At 43.0% G+C, this 19,221-nt stretch overlaps 1 protein-coding gene across 9 annotated transcripts in view; it reads left to right on the top strand.

The window, feature by feature from the left end:
• Positions 1-19,221, top strand: part of ITGA9 (integrin subunit alpha 9) — a 356,726-nt gene that overhangs the window by 294,766 nt on the left and 42,739 nt on the right. Inside the window, exon 24 of one of the 9 annotated variants that reach the window (XM_082348375.1) lies at positions 7,875-19,213. The exons of the other annotated variants lie outside the window; for them this stretch is intronic. Within the exon in view, the coding sequence (XP_082204501.1) occupies positions 7,875-7,877 (3 nt within the window). The 3' untranslated portion in view covers positions 7,878-19,213. Of the gene's footprint in view, positions 1-7,874; positions 19,214-19,221 lie in introns of those variants that run through there. 9 annotated transcript variants of the gene reach the window in all.

Genomic DNA, 19,221 nt, shown 5'->3' with positions numbered 1-19,221 from the left:
CAGATATTCTCCCACCTCCTGAATTTTGCACTGGATCTTCCCTCTACCCAGCACGCCCTCCCCCAGAGAGCCACGTGACCTCCGCCCTCACATCCTCCTGGTGCTTACTCAGATATCACCTCCTCAAAGAGGCCCTCCCTGACCAGCCTTTGTCCCAGCACCCCTCACCCCCTTTTCCTGCTTGTATTTCACCATCACCCTCATCACCAGCTGACATACCATGTATTTCCCTATTTGACTAGATTATCTGCCTCCTCCTGGCCCCATACAATATAAGGACGGGGATTTCTGTCTGCTCACTGCTGTATTTCCAGGGCCTCCTATATGCAATGCTTGGCATATATTATATGCTCAATCAATATTTGATATTGGACTGAAAGAAAAAACCCACAGTATAAAACAAAAGAAAGAGTCGTTTACTCTTTCTACATGAATTCAGGAAAAGTTTCATGCTGATAAAAATCGCCTCAGTGTGCCTGAGAGTCTGGAGTGGCTGGGTGTGAGGGTGACCCTTCCTGGGAGGGAGGGTGTGTGATGGTTGAGAGAGTCACTACATAAGGAGAGAGAGTGTGGTCCACGTTGAGGGCACCACTGAATTGTTCCTCTTGCACGGGCACATGAGGGACAGCTAGCCAGACAAAGGGACAGTCTCTCCATGGATAGCTTGAAAATCAGGGCAGCAAGACCCATGGCATGTGACACATCTGAGCGCACAGGAGGCTCAGAAAGCGTCATGTGATGGCAATGATGGTTTCCCGCATTGCTGTCCTCTTGGGTCACGTGGGCTGAAACCCTGGACCACGGGAAATGTTGAACGCGGAACATGTGCCCCTCCTGGCTTGCCTGCTTGGCCATCCCCACCACTCACGGTATTCCATTCCTGCTCCACAAAGTGCCCGTGCCTGGGCGCTCTGCTGAAACAGCGGTAGAAAAGCCCCCCGGTGTTCTGCACCTACAGCTACCACGGTTTGAGCTTAGCGTGAGGTTCCTGCCACCCACATGCTCCCATCTGCCCCCTTACATAATGTTCATCTCACCAGCCACTCCACCTTGTCCCCACAGCTAGGGATGCTCTCCTCACAGAGCATGTTCTATGAGCCGTTCACATAAACATCTATAATGTCGTAGAGAAAAATGCTCCCCCATGGACAAAATTATTTATTGAGCAAAATAAGAAATGTAAGTCACTCGGATTCTGAAAGTATGTCAGCACCAAGTCCACCCCCTTTTCTCTTTACTGATCATCAGACCGAGCAGGAGCCACTCAAAAGGACTTTGGGACGTGTTTATAAATAGCTGGCTTGGCGGGAAGGCATGAGAAGTGGTTTTTCTGACGATTTGCAGAACTGCCTGACTGATCATCCAGCTGAGTGGACTCTTGAAAACCCAAGTGCTGTGAGCTGCCTGCATTCCGTTCTCTGAGTTCTCAGAAGCAGACCCTTTGGATTTTCAAACCGGTACTGAGAATTTTCAAAAGTATGTAACAGAATTCTCAAGGACGGCCAAGCCTTTGCTTGGATACACCAGCCCGTATTCAGAGGCCCTTGGCGTTTGTGTGGTATGGAAAATCAAGCTCACTGGCAAATTCTCACTAAGCAAGTAGTGAAGTACTGTGTTCTCATGGACAGTCATCACCGGAGACCAGAGCGATGATGAGACTAGAAACGTAAAAGCCAGTGCGTGATGGATGCAGTGATGAGGCAAGAGTCCCAGGTACTGTTTCAGAGGCTGGTGGGCAGCACACCCTCTACCCTAAAGCCCACAGGGCTGAGAGCAAGGGCGTCCTGCAGCTCAGCCAGGTTCCCAGCCTCGGCCCCTCCCTTGCTCAGCAGCGCCCAAGAATGCCTACTGGGGCAGGTCATACAGCTCGCGACGTCCTCCACTCTGGCCTTTCGGGACTTTGAATAGAGTGGGGCTCTTGTTCTGGGCATTTGGGTGGTTTGGTGCAAGTCAGACTCACTCCTATTAGGAGAAACCAGTACTCCTTCCCTGTATTACACTAGGAGAGGCCCCTAAGGCCTGGTGGCATCCCCCCGTACCCCACCCTCAGCCACCACCATCCCCCAGTCTTGGACAGGCCCCTGGGCAGCCAGGAGCCAGCTACCTCCTCAGCCAGCTGAAGCCCAGGAGCAGAGAGCAGGCATTGAGAGAGGACGTATCTTCCATCCCTCCCCACACACCACGGGACCCTCAGATTGTTTCTCTCCCCTCAACAGTGCCCGTGGTATCCATCATCTGTATAGATTGCTGAGGGTGGGCGTGCTGGCTGACCCCACGGGTCTGAGCTATCACCCCACCTAAGGCCCCGACTCTGCAACACAGTTTTCTAACTGCTGGTTCAGAATTCATTCAGAAGTGTCTGGGGCTGCAGCCAGGGTCCCTGGACAGGACAGACCTGCCTCTACACTTCACCAGAGAGTCTTTTGTTCTCCCAAAGTGTTTTTTGAGGTCAAGCTGCCTGTGAGTGGAGAGTGCCTTTGCTCACGTGGGAGAGATTAGTACAGGAAGCCTAGTGCAGTGGGACTCCTTTCTGTGTCCACCCAGCTGAGGTTCCTGGTCTCCTTCCCTCAGAGCAAGTGTTCCAAGCCCCACCACCCTGCTTGTGTTTTATTTAGAAACAGCCTTGGTGGTGGCCTGAGGAACGACCTGCAGTTTCCATTGCCCGCCACCCACTGGGGTTGTGCCGAGTCCTGTGGGGACGCTCGACTCCCCACAGCACAGCCAAAGCATGGGCAGGCCACCACGACCCTAGAGACCATCAGGAGGCCTAGTGGGAGGACCATGAAAATAACAGAGAGAGTGAGAGAGGGGAAGAATGACAGACTTCTCTGGCCCATCTAAAATAAGAATCATCACAGGGACTTCCCTGGCAGTCCAGTGGTTAAGACTCCGCACTTCCACTGCAGGGGGCCCGGGTTCGATCCCTGGTTGGGGAACTAAGATCCCACATGCCACGCAGTGCAGCCGAAAAATAAATAAATAAATAAAATAAAGATGAATAACTAAAAGTTATAGCAGAGTAGACATTTCCCCCAGAGGTACAGTGCATGTTGATAGTTGAAGTGATAAAAATAAATAAAAATCATCACAAGTGCTAGATCATCCTTGATTTATTCTGCAAACACTGGCAGAGAAAGCACCAATGATGTTCCAGGCTCTACTAAGAGGAATAAATCACGCAACACTGGCAGAAATTCAGTCTAGCAGGAGGCAGATCTGTGAAATGTAACTGCAGTGCCATGTACCAAATGCAGTCATGGAGGCACGCCCAGACCCAGGGATGTACAGAGGTATGGACCCCACCCTGGGGAGGGGACAGCAAATGCTTCATGAAGCAGGCTTTTGGAGTCAGGGCTTAGGGGATGTGTAGACGTTCACCAGGAGAACACGTGATGAGAACATTCCAGACAGAGGGAGTGGTCAGCGTGTGTAGGAGTACAGTGGAGGCCCTACCTGGTTCTCCATTCTCTCTGCCCACCTCTTATACATACAGGCAAAGGTGACTGTTCTCTACGCCTTCTGCAGGGCGTGCAGCAGATGGATTTCTTGGCAGTGTGACAGGGAGTGCTAAACCACTGTCATTTCCCGTGACAGTTGGTGAGGTTCTGGGGTGCATCATTCATTCTGGGGTGCATCATCTCTGTTTGCTCATGGACCCGCACCTTCATTTCTCTTGACTTAGGATTGGGGAAGGCCAGGCGCCCTGCTCCCCGAGGCTAAGCACACGTCGTGGACGTTGCCGGCAAATGATCGGGCTGCTGCAGGGGAGAGTGGCTTCTGTGGGCCTGACTACCCGTGTGAGACAAGCCATAGGCACTTGCTCCTGAGAGAAGGTTCCTGTTTGGATTGAGGATACAGCTTCTCTCACACAGCTTGATAGGAACCTGCCTGGAAACTGTAACGACCTCACTTTGTTGTGGGCCTGCTGCAGAGATGGGCCTTTTAGCAGAGCCCCTGAGCACAGGCCTAAGAGAGGGCCAAGGTAGCACATATGTCACAAGCTTTATGGCTCATGAAGGCAAGACCTTTTGAACTTGGGTGGGATCCTGCTCCAAACTTAAGTTTACTCACAGGGGATGAAGGTTCAGGGGAAAGAATGGGAGGTCGTCTCAGGACTCAAGCTTCAGGTGTTGACACTGAAAACCTGTCTGTGAGCAACTTTCTAACACTGGAGAAGGAGGCTTAGGGGTTTGGCTTCTAATAATATGCAGGAAGAAAAAAGTTATAAATGACTTACAGAGAGCGAAGGGCTGGAACTTTATTCCAGGTGAAAGTCCTGGGTCTTTCAAAAAACTCTAAAAGTAATCTAGAAGAAACATGAAATAAATACCATACCCTTCTTTCTTCCTTCTGCAAAACTATCTGAAAAGGTTTACCTCTCCGGTTTGTTCTGTCCCTACTACTGGACAGTGATTCTAAAGAACTGACATGATTTCCAGGAAGTAAAATTGGGTGGGAATGAGGGATAATATTCCAAGGAGACACATCAATAACTTTGCCATAGGGTACCATTAGGATATTGATATCAATATAATATCAATACCTGTATTCATTAGAATATCCAAGTTGGTGGCAAGACTTATATCTTAGTAAATTATAACCTTCCCCCTCCCCCCGGCCAGTGCATGTGCACCAGACAAGGCTGCCCATGATCTAATTTCTGCCAAAATGAGTCAGTTGATACTGGAACCTTAATTAATTTGTGATGAGGATCTCCATATCCCTATGAAGAAAATATGCACCTGATATATCAGTGACCACACAGTAGCTTAAACTTAGAAATGGAAGACTGAATTGTTTTGCCCAAGGATGATCTGGGGAAGACAGATCTGCTTAATGAAAGTGGTGTTGGGACCATCAAATCGATCACATTTGATCAAAGGCTAAAGAGTGAACAAATTTCTCCTGAATAACTGACAAAAAATGAATACCACTTACTGCTGTCCTGAGGCTTTAGTGGCTTTTTTTATGTGCTGTTAAATTTAATCCACACAGCAGCTCCATAAGGTAAGGTCATTATCCCAAGTTAAGGAACCAGGACTCAAAGACTTGCCCAACATCACACAGCTGGTAAGTAATAGAGCTGGGTTTGTAGTCAGATCTGTCTGACTTCAAAGCACAGGTACTTCCCCCTGTACTAGTACTGTGCACACCCCTCCTGGGCGCACTGCCCACTCCCCAGTCACCAGAGGTAGACTCAGTCAACAGAACAGACAGAAGATGAGCAGACCACCAAGAATCACCCACTTAATGAGGAGCATCTACCCCAGGACAGCGAGGCACCAACTGCTATCAAAAGAATAACTAACACCAGAGGTTATATTAACGAGGCAAACAGAAGAAGATTTTAGAATGAACAACACTGATGTCTTCAGAGAGATGCAAAAAGACAGTATTCCCATGAAATAGAATAAAGAGTTTTGTAAATTTAAAATTTTGATCATTCAAATAAAAACCTTAGTATATGAGCTGTGTAGTAGAATGGATATAAAAGAATAAAGTAGTGGACTGGAAACTTGAGGGATTTCTCAAGAATGTAGTACAAAAGGACCCAAAAAAAGCCAGTTAAACTGTTAACAATCTGGAATGAGGATCTAAATGCTCTCAATATAAGAGTTAGGAGGCTGGCAAGATGGAAGTGAAAGCAAGCCAAGATTCTTGTCTTGTTCGGGGGAAAAGTTTGTGTACCAATTAACTCAAGGCTTTGATAAAAATAAACTTTAAACGTGCAAAAATTTTAATGGCAACTTAGAAGAATAAAAGCAATGTAGGACATCCAAACCACTAAAGAATAAGAAGCACTTAAAAAGAAAGAACTCATGAAGAAGCAGGTGAAGGAGAAAAAAAATTTTTACATGTATATATATATGAGATGGCAAGAATAAATCCAAATATATCAATAATCAGAATAATTGAGAATGAATTAAATGCCTTAGTGAAAGACAGACTTTCAGATGGGTTTTTTTTTTTGACCCAGGCATAAGTTACTTGTAAGAGACACACCTTTAAAAATGACCCATAATGTAAGGCATTCAAAAAAAAAGAAGGCAAATGCTAACAAAAAGAAAACAGGCATAAGAATATTAATAACGAAATAGAATTGAAGCAAAAAAATTGTTAAACAGGGCCAAAAAAATGTATTTCAGAATGATTAAAGATACAATCCAATGATAATTTGTAATATAAATGAATTTTTATATAACCAATCACATAGGTATAAAAAACATATAAAGTAATACCTGACAAAAACAAGGAGAAATTTACACATTCACAGTTACTACAGGAAAATTTAATACACTGTCCTCAAAAATCATGAGTATTTGAATAATGCAACTAACAATTGTGATCTCTTAGAGAGAGAAAGACCAAGACAGAATGAGTCAGAATGTCTGGGTTTCATTAGTACTTGCCTGCTTACCAGCTTTTGGTAACCTTGAGGAAGTCACCTAAATTCTCCAAGCTTATTTTCCTCCTCTGTGAAATGGACTATCTACTTCACATGGTGAGGATGGAAGAAGTTAATGTATATGGAGCAATTAGTAGAGTTCCTAGTATGTAAATAAGGGAATGCACATTCTTTTCAAGCATATGTGAACATTCACAAATTACCCATGTATTGCACCACAAAAGCAAATCCCAATAGAATTTCAAAAGTCAAAGTAATACAAGCCACATTCTCAGACCACAATGCAATAAACTTGGAAGTTGACAACAAAAGTTTAGCCAAACAACCAACCAAAAACAGAACTATTTGGGAATTTTTAAACACCATCTTAATTTACTTTTTAGATAAAAAAGAAATCAAAGAGGAAGGAATAAACAAATTAGAAATGAAAGACAGTGAAAGCTTGTTCATATCAAAACTAATGGTTGTAGACAAAACCCACACAGAAGAAAATGTCACTACTCATATACAGAAAACAGGAAAGACTGAAAATAAGTGACCTAAATTGACAACAAGAGCTAGTAAAAGGACAATAAAATAAATTCAACTGTAAGAAAGTAAAGTGAAGATATCATTGAAGATAAAGCAAAAGTCGTGAAATGGAAAAAAATCAAAAGTATTCTACATCAATAAAACTAAAAACGGGGGCTTTTTTTGTCCAGTAAAATAGATGAACCTATAGCAAATTTGATCAGGAAATGAAAAAGAGTTGTAATGCCAAAAAACAACCCTAGAAATGATCAAAGAACTACACTCACATGGAGAAGATTTTTAAATTATAAGATGTTATTTTCACAATATAATGCCTGCAAATATAAAAAGCCTAAAAGAAGTGTTATGAGGTAAAAAATCCAGCTAGACCAATTACCTCAGGAAAAAATATGAGTAGTATACAGACATCAAATTATAATGCTGTACACCTGAAACTTATATAATTAAAGAAAAATGAAGTGTACTCAAAGACTTGTGCCTTAAAAAAGCACCAGACCCAGATAGCTATTTAGGTAAGCTCTACCAAGCTTTCAAGGAACAGATAATTTCTGTGTTATTTAAGCTGTTCGAGAGAGTAGAAAAAGATGAACAGCTCATTCTAGGATACTAACATAACCGTGATTCCAAAACTAGAAATGGAGAATGGGCATTAACACAAAAAAGGAAACTGCAGGCCAAACTCGCTTTGAAAACAGAAACAAAAATTCTAAATGTTTGCAAATCGATTCCTTTTAGAAGAAGAATCTATCCTGAGTAAAGAAGGATGTAATCCAGGAATGCTAGGTTGATTCTCCATAAAGAAATTGATTAACATTATTCACTCTATTAATAGTAAAGGGATGAAAGATGATATAACCAGATGATTGTCTTGATGAGGGCTTCTAAAAAGTCAAAAATTAAATTTAACATCCACTTTTTTTTTTTTTTTAACTTCTAGTAAGGAAGGCATGGAAGGGAACTTCCTCGGCTTGACAAAGGTCCCCTATCAGAACCTATAGAAAACTCCCACCTGATGCTGGAACATTAGGAGCTGTCCCACCTGCGGAGTGGAGGCATGAGTTCCTGCTTTTGTCTCTCCAGTTTAGCAGTGTTGGACGTCATAGGAATAAAAAGAAATGAATAACCTTTATTGTCAAGAAAGAAACCAAAGTATCCCTATTGCAAACAATGTTATTGTCTCCCTGGAAAATCCAAGAGAATCAATTGACGCAATATGAGGCTTTGTGAATGCCGCAAGTAAAAGCTTGGGCACACTTATAAACTGCCTGACCTTTGAATGCATTCCCCAAGCCACACACAGGTCCATCAGCTAAGGGTGGAAGCCTTACTGGATCAAGGTATTTCTCTGCAACCTCTGACCAAACATTGACTGATAATTAAGCTATACTGATCGAGGACAACCTCTAGGAAACCAGGTTTAAAAATAAAAACAATGTAGAAAAAATTACTGAGCAGAGACGTCAAAGGCTACACACTTCATGAGAAACAGGCTCCACAGAATAGTCCTGGCAACTCAGTAAACAAACAAGCAAAACCAAAAAAGAACTGAAAGAAAAGAGAATACAGCCATCCCTCAGTATTTGTGGAGGATTGATTCCAGGACTGCCCTGTGGATACCAAACTCCATGGATGCTCAAGTCCCTTATATAAAATGGCATAGTATTTGCATATAACCTACACACTTCCTACCATATTCTTTAAATAATCTCTAGGTTATTTATAATAACTAATACAAAGTAAATGCTATGTAATAAATAGTTGTAAATACAATGTAAATGCTACATAAATAGTTGCTGGAAGGCAACAAATTCAAGCTTTGCTTTTTGGAACTTTCTGGAATTTTTTTTCCCAAATATTTTCAATCTGTGGTTGATTGGATCCACAGATGCAGAGCCTGTGGATAAGAAGGGTCAACTGTAAAGAAAAAGAAGTAAAGCCTCAGAGACGTGGGGACACCATAAAGCATAACAAAATACACATATTTAGAGTTCCAGAGGAGAGGATAGAGAGGAGGGAGCAGAAGAAATATCTGATGAAATAATCACCCCCAAACAATCGTGGTATATAAACTCCTTCACAATAAATGAAGAAAATTGTCTTATCCATCTGGGAAGAAATTACGGAAAACCTGTACCTCACTTAGAAAAAAAATAGATGGATGAAAAAGTTATATGTAAAGAAGAAGAAGAAGTATTAGTAGAAAGTGCTGAATATTTTCATAATCTTTAGATGGGAAAGCTTTTCTTCATAAGCAAGTCATAAATTCTAGAACCCATAAGAGAAGGCTGACAAATTTAAATCTATACAAATACCAAAATCTTGTGTGATCAAAATACATCATAAACAAAACTAAAAGATATTTGGGAGAATATACTGGCAACATAGTTCACAGACAAATAATATATAAATAACTTCTACAAATCAATAAGGAAAATGCCAAAAATTATAAAAATGGGTGAAGGGATAGGAACGGGAAATTCACAAAAGAAGAAATTTTAATGACAAACATATAAAAAAATTTAATGGCAAATAAACATTAGCCTTACCAGTAATCAGAGCAATGCAAACTCAAATGAAAATGAGGTCTTTCCCCCCATTAAACTGGCAAAAATCTAAAAGACTGTTAATATCCATTGTTGGTTAAGATGAGGGCAAATGGGCACTCCCAAATACTGTTGGTGTGAAGGGCAATTTGACAGTAACTATCAGAATTTAAAATACGAATACCAACAATTCCACTTTTCAGATCCTGCCTCAGAATTCTCACATAGTATATATAGTAGAAGTTTCTAACTTTTTGATAGTAGATGTGAGTGGTCATCGTTCTCAGCTTAAATGTAGGCTTTTCCTGTGTTGGTGAAGTAGAAAATAATAATACTCCATTAGTATTCTGAGAAGGAGCTGTTAGGTTTAGGCTAAAAAAAGTAGTAGTAATATTAATAACAACAATAATAATGATAATAAATTTTTATTAAGAACTTACTATAGTTGAGGAACTGTACTAAATACTTTACCTGGACAAATTCTTTTAATTTTCATGATAGTTTGATGAGGAAACAGAGGCAAAGACAAAGGGATGGCCAAGGTCACAGGGTCAGTAAATAGCTAGGTTGATGTCTGCTCTTGACCACTAAACTGTAGAGCCACTACAAGGCCTCATAACACCGTTTTGTCTGGACTTGTAGCTGTCCAGCAGCCATAGCATCACCTGGAAGTGACAAATGTAGAAAGGTGGAATCTCAGGTGCCACCCAGACTTGGTGAATTAGAATCTGTGTTTTAACAAGATCCCCAGTGATTCCTTTGCACGTTAATATCTAAGAAGCCGTGGTCTAAAGCATGTTACTTAATTCTCTCCGAGCTTCCCTTTCCTCATCTATAAAATGGTGATGACAGTCCTTGCCACGAAAGGCTGTTGGGGGGTGGGGGGTGGGGTTTAATCCACACCTTCCTTTATTCAGCAAATGCTTTGCATGCACCCTATGGCAAGCACTAGGTTACTACGGGGAACAAAACAGACAAAAAATAATAATTTCCAGCCCTCGTGTAGCTTACATTCTGGTAGAGGCAAGTAATAAACAAGTAAAATGTATAGTACATTACATGATAGGAAATGCTTTGGAGAAAAATAAAGGAGGCAAGGGGGTGAGAGTGGGGAAGTTTGTGGTTTTAAATAGAGCTGTCAGAGCAGGTCTTGCTGAGACCTTCATTCAGGGTTGGGGCGGGGGAGGACCCAAGTTGTCGCAGGAGTTTGTAAGGTGATCATCTTTGTTCATAAGGCCTTGCCAAGTCTGTGTTTTCTGATCATTCTCTTTCCTTGATTTTGGCGCTACTTGGTTTCTCTCCTTTACAATTCCAACCCCGCATGCGGCCCCTGCGTGGTGGTGTCCGTGTCTGAATTGGAAACCAGGAGTCTCTTTGTGTGTACTCGTCAGCACTCACTCTGGGGGAGCTCTCTTCCCAGAGTGAATCACTTATCTCGCCGGCCACAGCAGTTGACAGTAACACTGATTTTTGAAGCTGGCTGGCTGTTAAGGCACATTTTGCATGAGGAAAGTCCTGGGTTTTATGACTTAGTTATGTTTGGAGGGTAGTTGCAACAAGAGATCTCCCTGCAGCAGGCTTGCTGGAGGCCAAGACATAACCTGTACATAATAAGCCAAGCCTGGCACTTTAAAGCAACCCAGCAAATAACCCAAAGCAAACTCACTTTTTTTTTCGGTGTCTACTACTTTCCCTCTTGGTGAACACATGCTTTTTTTTTTTTTTTTAATTGAAGCGTAGTTGATTTATAATATCATGTAAGTTTCTGGTGTTCGGCACAAGGATTCAGTTTTATATATATATATACATATACATATGTGTATATATATATATATATATATATATATATATATACACACACATATGTATATGTATGTATGTTCTTTTTCCGATTCTTTTCCCTTATAGATTATCACAGAATATTGTGTAGACTTCCCTGTGCTATACAGTAGGTCCTTGTTAGTTATCTATTTTATACATAGTAGTGTATGTATGTTAATCCCAGCCTCCTAATTTATTCCTCCCCCTACCCCCCTTTCCCCTTTGGTAACTGTAAGTTTGTCTTCTGAGACACAAGCCCCTTCACTCTCAGTTTTTTCTGTAGAAATTTCTTCCTCTCCTTCATTCTCAGTTTTTTCTGTAGAAATTCGAGGGCTCACCGTAAACCAAATCACCGCTCATCCTGGTTGGGAGGTTCCTGCAAACAAGAATTCAAGGCTTAGAAACCCTCCTCAGGATGCCAAGTGTTTGGGTGATATTCACTCTTTTCCCTGATATCCTGTAACGTAAATGGTGTCATGTAAAGTTAACTGTTAATAATACAGCTTATGTGATGAGGAGATAAGGGGGGAGGGGAAGAAACCCTTCTCCAGTAGGGGCATATGGATTTCCAGCCCTGGGGTGGATGGGGCGGGGGTGGGGTGCTATGGGATCCAACCCTCTGCCTTTGGACAGAATACAGTCGAGACATCTCCCCAGTACAACAGAACCCTGCTTCCAGCAAGTTCTCCGGGTTAAGCCATTCTGATATCCCTTGAATCCCATTTTTTATGACTATCTTCAGTTCATCATGCCCTAATTTCCCGACCTTTTCTGAGTTAAAATGGAAAACAGTTGCCTAGCTCCCTCTGTGGAGAAGTTGAGCTCTTACTTAGTCATTCTTCCCACTTCTCTTCCCAAAAAGTATCACAGTTCCTTTAGTTCTCTTTTTCCCATCGTAAGCCATTCTTTTTGTTCTCTTAGTATCTCCAAATAAATAAAAATTCAAAACTGAGCCCCTCTCTGGTGGCGCAGTGGTTAAGAATCCACCTGCCAATGCAGGGGACATGGGTTCGAGCCCTGGCCCGGGAAGATCCCACATGCCACGGAGCAACTAAGCCTGTGTGCCACAACTACTGAGCCTGCACTCTGGAGCCCACGAGCCACAACTAGTGAGCCCACGTGCCACAACTACTGAAGCCCACTTGCCTAGAGTCCATGCTCCGCAAGAAGAGAAGCCACGACAATGAGAAGCCTGCACACCGCAACGAAGAGTAGCCCCCATTCACCGCAACTAGAGAAAGCCCGCACATAGCAACGAAGACCCAGCATAGCCAAAAAACAAAACAAAACAAAACAAATTTATTTAAACAAAACAAAACTGAGCCCCAAGTACTATGCCTTTTTATCCAAGCTCTCCTCATCAACAAACGGTTGTTACTCTGGCAGGGAGGACCTGATTTACCATTTGAAAACATGCTTCTACTCTTAATAATTCCCCAGTGTAGCTCTCAGAGACACCCTGAGGTTCTCTGTAAAAAGATCAACAAGGAGATCTTAGTGGCCAAAACCATGAGGTCCAAAACTCTGCATGATCCTCCCACCTTTCCAGGCCATGTTCTGCAACCTCCTCTGCCCCAACCTCACCCCTGACCCTGTCTTCCAGCCACTCTGGACCTCGAAGGCTGCTGACCCACCCACCATGCACTTCCCTGGGCCTCCTGACCTTACTAATGCTTCTCCCTTCCCTCTGGCTGTGGAAAGCCCACTCATTCCTCCAGACCCAATTTACACATCCTTTCTTCCCTCAAGCCCTCCCAGATGCCTTCCCAGATCGTCCTGCCTCAGGGCCTTTGCACCTGCCTCTGCTGAGAACACTCTTCCCCCAAATATTTGCATGGCTGGTTCCTTCTCATAATGCAGATCTGAGCCCAAAGTTCACCTTTCCAGGAAGGTCTACCCTGACCACCTTAGCTAAAGTTGCAAACCTCCTATCAACTTTCTGTCCCATTACCCTGTGTGCTGTTTTCTTCATAGCACTCACCACTATCTGAAATTACTGTTTTTAATTGTCTGTCTCCTTCCAGAAGACTAAAAACACCATGGAAGTAAAGGTCACGGCTGCCTTGTTTGCTGTGCATCCCTAGTGTTTGGTGCCCGGACTCTCTGCACATATGCACTATATGCAGTAGGTGCTCAAATAAATGAAAGCATTGGCTACTCCCACTCTGTTAGTATCACCATCACAAATATTTCTCTGGGCGTTAGGATAGGGTGTGTGTCCTTAGACACCTACACACCCTGCCGCACATCTAATGAGCACCTCATACGTTCCAGGAACTCGGAAAATGTGCACTGAATTTCAATCCCTGAGTAGAGATGTTTTGACAATTTCCCTTCACCCACAACAGAGGTTGCTTTAATTTCAATGTAGGAGAAAGTAAAAATGTAAAACTTTGAAATAAGGGGCTGAATCACTTATTAGAAATGAAGGCTTTGAAGAGCAAACTTGAACTCCACAAATTTTGATCAGAGAGATTATGAAAACGTTCCCTCTCTCTCTCTCTCTCTCTCTCACACACACACACACACACACACACACACACACACACACACACACACACGTCTGCTGATTTCAGCGATGGCCTCAAACCATTTTTTTAATTTTTCCTTCTTTCTGCACATGTCTGAATGTGAGCTGAATAATCAGGTCCTGAAATGGGTCAGAATTAGGTTGGCTGTAATTTTTTATCTCAACAGAAGCCAAACACTTAGGGGAGATGGCTGATGGAATTATGGAGCAAGAGTTACGTTCCTGGGCTCGTGGGTCAATTTTAGTTTGGTGGGAGGGAGAAAGCGTGTGTGTTTCTGGGCAAGCTTACACCTGACCCGCACCCTCTGGAAGGTGGGGATGAGCGCCAGCCTGGGCTGCGCGTGCACACTGTGGTTCAGAGACTGCCCTTTAGCCCTTGTGGACAGAGCGAGTTAATCAAGGCAGTAGGGCCAGCTCCCCGCTGGCTGAGGGCGGCACCTATCAGGGGTTGCGGGGCTCGTGCGCACGGTTGCTGTGACATCTGGAAGCATTAACGCTTTGTGGCAGCATGCGCGTGATGATGCTGAGGTGCCTGTGTTCTCTGGTCTCCCAATACAAATGGGCCTTAGAAGTTGGTGGTTATGCAGTTTACTTTCCTTCTTCCTTTTTTCATTCCTTAAGAGCAACATAGCCCTGTCACTGCAGGGGCGATGGGTTGTTAGCAAAGTTGATAACAGGAAATCTCACTGAGGATAAACAGAACACATCAGCCATTGCCCAGAAACACATGGTTCTCATTGAACCTGCCGAGGACTAATTGTGTGTGTATCAGAAGCATGAAAACAGGAAAACTCCTTTCTGATAGACCCACCAAGCCTCTTCTGACCAAAAGGAACTTTCTTAGCATTGTTAGATACTGAGAAGTCATTATCTCCCCAGCTGTCAGGGTGCTAACTCCACTTAACTTCTCCTAAACACATGACCGAAAGCATGTTTCAGGCCTCTCACGGAGTCTTAAAGCTTTAGATTCAATGAGTGACATCTAGGTTTCTCTTCCCACTGCTCTGATGCGTATCCCCTCAGAAAACCAGTGTAAGAGGTTAGACAGATGCTTACACCTGAAACATAGCATCCAGAAAATGACTGTTATTTACCTTTTGGTAAAAGAGCAATAATAAAGTGATGCATCTAATAAATGCAGAGATAACTCAGTGATTCCAAAGGTGTGTTGCTTTATCCTTTAACGTAAGATGGGTATGAGCTTCATTCTTCACTATAAGATGGGTCCAAGAGCTAGAACCGGAGCTTAAAGAAGCCAATACAATTCCAGGGACTGTGTTATGTCCCACATCAGGGCTACTGACTCATTTATTATTCAAATCAACAAACCATTCTGCTTCCAAAATGTTTCATTATCTGTGGAAGGAAAGTATTTTTGGCATGCACATCAAGTGCTCAGATAACATTCTTATGTCTCTCTTTTTTGCTAAAGACAATCTGACCACATCTGGAAATTCTTTGGTGTCACTGCTTCTCTGAAACTACATCCCATCTGTATCACTTTAACTCCAGTAAAAGGCCATCCCAGTGCTTTGAAATGGGCCTCATGGGGCGGGGCCGGGGTGGGGTGGGGGAGACTTGGCTTTCTCTGATAAAATGTAAATGAATGCTGTTTTACAGGGCAGCCTGGTGGTGGCCTGCACTCTTGACTTTTCAGCATGTTGGCCTGTGACACCCAGAGGAAAAGGGTGTGGGGGATGGGGAGGAACACCATTATTTTAGCCAAACCCTAGAGCTGGTGGGAAAAAAATCATTGCCTTTTATCATAAGAAGTGATATCTTTTATGAAATAATGGCATATTCATACAGAGGACAAAATTGTATGATGGATCGTGCTCTTTTTTCCTCTGGAATGTTGGTTTTGAGGCTTTGCCCCTTTATTTCCTGTTTCAGTTTTGGTCTCAGTAACACACTGACCTTTCAGATCAAACACAATTTTTCCCAGTGGTGATGGCCTTAAGGGATGGGGAAGGGGGTTGGGGAGGCAAATCTTTTATTTAGAAGATAACTTTTCAGCCAGAAAGAGAGAGGACATCTGGAGTTGAAGTTATGGTCTTTTCAGGCTTTTTTGAGTTGCTGTCTTTCCCTTTCTAGAAATTAAAAGGCACTAGGTTATTGTTACATTTCTTGCTCCTTCTGCTCCATTTCCAACTCTGCAGGTTTGTCAACGGGCTCTTATTTATGGACAGCTGTTCTGTGTTCTCATTAACACATTTCAGTTCGAAACCAGAATTCAGCTCTTCACTTGCGGAGTGAGGCTAGGAGGGCCTGTCCAAAGCTAGAACCTCATATTAACTTACCTTGTATTGTTGTGATCATCAAAATGCTTCTCCTTTTCATCTATTTGTAGGAACACATTGGAGTCTGTAGCTACACACAGAGGTAAATATCAGAAAATCAGAACTTGCCAAACTGATAAGCAAGGGGACCCTTTTCACAAAGCAAAAGAATTCATAACTCTTGAGAGAGGTCTACCAAAGGATGCCTTTGACAACTCCTACCTTTAAATGATGTGCATACACAAAAATTGTGTTCTCAACCTTTCAAATACATAGGTAACATAGAGCTAGGCATATCCATTATAAGGAACTACCCAAGATGGTTATCACTGTTTTTCTGCCCTTAAAATGTCTTTGCGGTTGAAGAAATCAGAGTGAATAAATGGAGACTTTGAGCACCCAACCCTTCTAGGTTTTTCTGGGTCTGCATTATACAGTCTTGAAATGAATGGTGATACATAAAAGTATTTTTCTTAGGATTTATTATTAAAATGTTGTCATCTTTCACTGTTCTTTGGGCAATATCAAGAAACACTTAGAAAATCATAGCAATGTGATTTAACATAAAAGATAATAAAAAGGGTTCTTTAAGACTGTAAAAAAAGCTATCACAGTTTACGTTTTGCTGAATGGAAAATATGTAGCTCTTATTTCTCTTTCTAGTAGTAAACATCTTAGATCGGCCTAAGTAACCAGTTGGTGTCATTTCTTGACCCTTTTATGAGGGCTATATTTATTTCAAACATTGGAGTCCTAAAATTAATATCGCCACAGCCATTGTGGTCAACGTTCAGCCTCCCGTGGCAGAAAGGGGACTTATTATCTTCGGATACCTTGGTTCCAAGAGTAGGCAGTAGGTAATTGAATTAGCAAAGTAGGCATTCAAAACATTCTCTGGGTTTTTTAAGCTCAAGGGGCGTGTGAATTCAGAGGAGCAGGTGGTAAGTCGGGGATGGGTCATGTTTACCCAGTTGCCATCAGCTGTGGTCGGTGTCACATGATATGGAAAAGTGGCCCAGGGATGTAACAGAGAACAGAAAGTCAACGATTAACAGATAAATGTGAGTTAACATGAAACACATGTTATTAAAAAATGAACCTATGCCCCCCTTTAATCCAGGTCATTCCAACAAACATAGTTTCTAGACCAAACTTTGCCCAAGACCCACATTGGTGGAGACACAAGGATTGGCTCCTGGGGAGAACTGTTGTCACTGAGTTTATTCCTCTATTAATTTAATCTTCCATTTCTCTTTTATTTCCTATGTACTATGTCCAGGGAGCATCAAACCAGGGACACTTTGGTGACGCTTCCCATCCCTAGAACCCAGCCAGCTGGAATATGGTTAAGGAATGAGGCTGATGCTGGTAGAAAGGGGACATTCATGCTTTAGCCTGTTAAAATTATACCAGTAATACCAAAATTAATAATAATAATAAATATACCAAATATACCAATAACACCAAAAATATACCAATAATTAAGGAAAAGTGGTTCCTTAATTTTGAGACATGTTAATCCACCTTCTGGATAACTTCCCACCTCTGTGATTTGCCTACAAGGCCCTCCTCTGTGTCCAGGCCCACCTCACCTGCCTCATTTCTGGCCGCTACTCCCCAACATTCATCCAATGCTTGACCACGTTGAACTCCCAGGCTCTCTAGACTCAAGCCTACTGTTTGCACCTCCATGCCTTTGCACATGCTGTTCTCCTCTGCCTGGAATTCCCTTCCCCTGCTCCCTTTACTCTCTAGAGGTTCTCTTTTCCTCCTGAATTCACCTGCAATGCCACCTCCTCTGAGTCAGGGATGCAGTTCATGACAGAGACTGACTTGTTGGCTGAGAGAGAAATTTGTAGACAAGATTGACAATCACAATAGGAGCCCTGCTCTGAGGGCTGTGAAAGGATAAACCATGAGATGATGGAACAGAGGCTGTGCATCCTGGGTGCAAGGAAGGTGGGGCTGGACAGGGAGCTTCCTGGTGGAGACTTTGGAGATGGTACTCCTTCCACAGTCAAAGCTGACAGGTACATGACAGGTTCCTTAACCTCTCTGGGCCTCGGTTTTCTCATCTGTAAAATGGGGGTGAAACTTCAGGAGACCAGATGTCCCAGTGTGCCTGGTTCATACCTAATCTATGTCTCTGTCTTGCTATTCTGTCTGGTTGACTCCCCGACTTCATTCTCAAAAATATCCCCGTTTAGACAATAAATTATATATCACTTACTGATAATAGTACCCTCTGTGAGTGGGTGTTATAAGGATTCAGTGTATCCCATAGCTCTTAGAATAGCACCCAATGTTAGCTAGTATTATTCCCATTTATATCTGCGTAGCGATGGGGCCTTAAGCAGCTGGAATTGGTTTCCAAGGTGATGTGCTCGGAGCAAGAGACTTAGAAAGCACATTGGAGGACTTTCCTGTCCCTCAGGCCCAGGGACAGGGACTCTATTAAAGCTGCTGTGTTCTGGGAACCTAGGAGAGACCTGTGTCCTCTCTCTCACTCTAGGTCAGCTGACAATACTAAGTACTTTGTACAGGCCCCTCTTTTGAGGCCACAACATGGAAATGCCCTGTTTCTTACAACCCCTTTATCAGACCACCACACCCTAGAGAGTCTTTAGTAAAAGCTCTAGGTGTCCTTTTCCACCTGGTGGCAGGTAATGATAAATTCGACACAGAGAGTTAATTCCCTTTTTCAGTATTTTACCCATGAATCAGCCCCAGTTCATACTTGAAACCCAGTATTTCATGAATGAGGCTTTGCCAGGCTGCCTGGAGTGCACTGAGGACACCTCATCCTCAGACAGGCCCGGGCCCTTGGAGACTTCTGACTACGAAGGTTCCCCTGACCCAGGCTGACCCGGACTCTGCCACCAAGTGATGTCCACGTTCTCTTGGGCTCCCCACAGTTTCCCAAATCACCACCAGTTCTTGCTTTCAACTTGCACAATGTTTTCTTTGGGGTCAGGATGAGGGGAGAGGCGGAAGCCAAATGGCAACAGCAAACCCTCAATAGCTGCCTTTGCCAAATTCAGCCTTAACACTGTGTCCCGTATCCTCTTGTCCTTTTTTGTGTGTTTGGTAAAGTTCTTTTATTCACATTCC

This window comes from Balaenoptera borealis, assembly GCF_965194805.1.
Source record: "Balaenoptera borealis genome assembly, chromosome: 12".
In the NCBI taxonomy this organism is placed as follows: Eukaryota; Metazoa; Chordata; class Mammalia; order Artiodactyla; family Balaenopteridae; genus Balaenoptera; species Balaenoptera borealis.
This window is presented reverse-complemented; position numbering and strand designations above follow the sequence as displayed.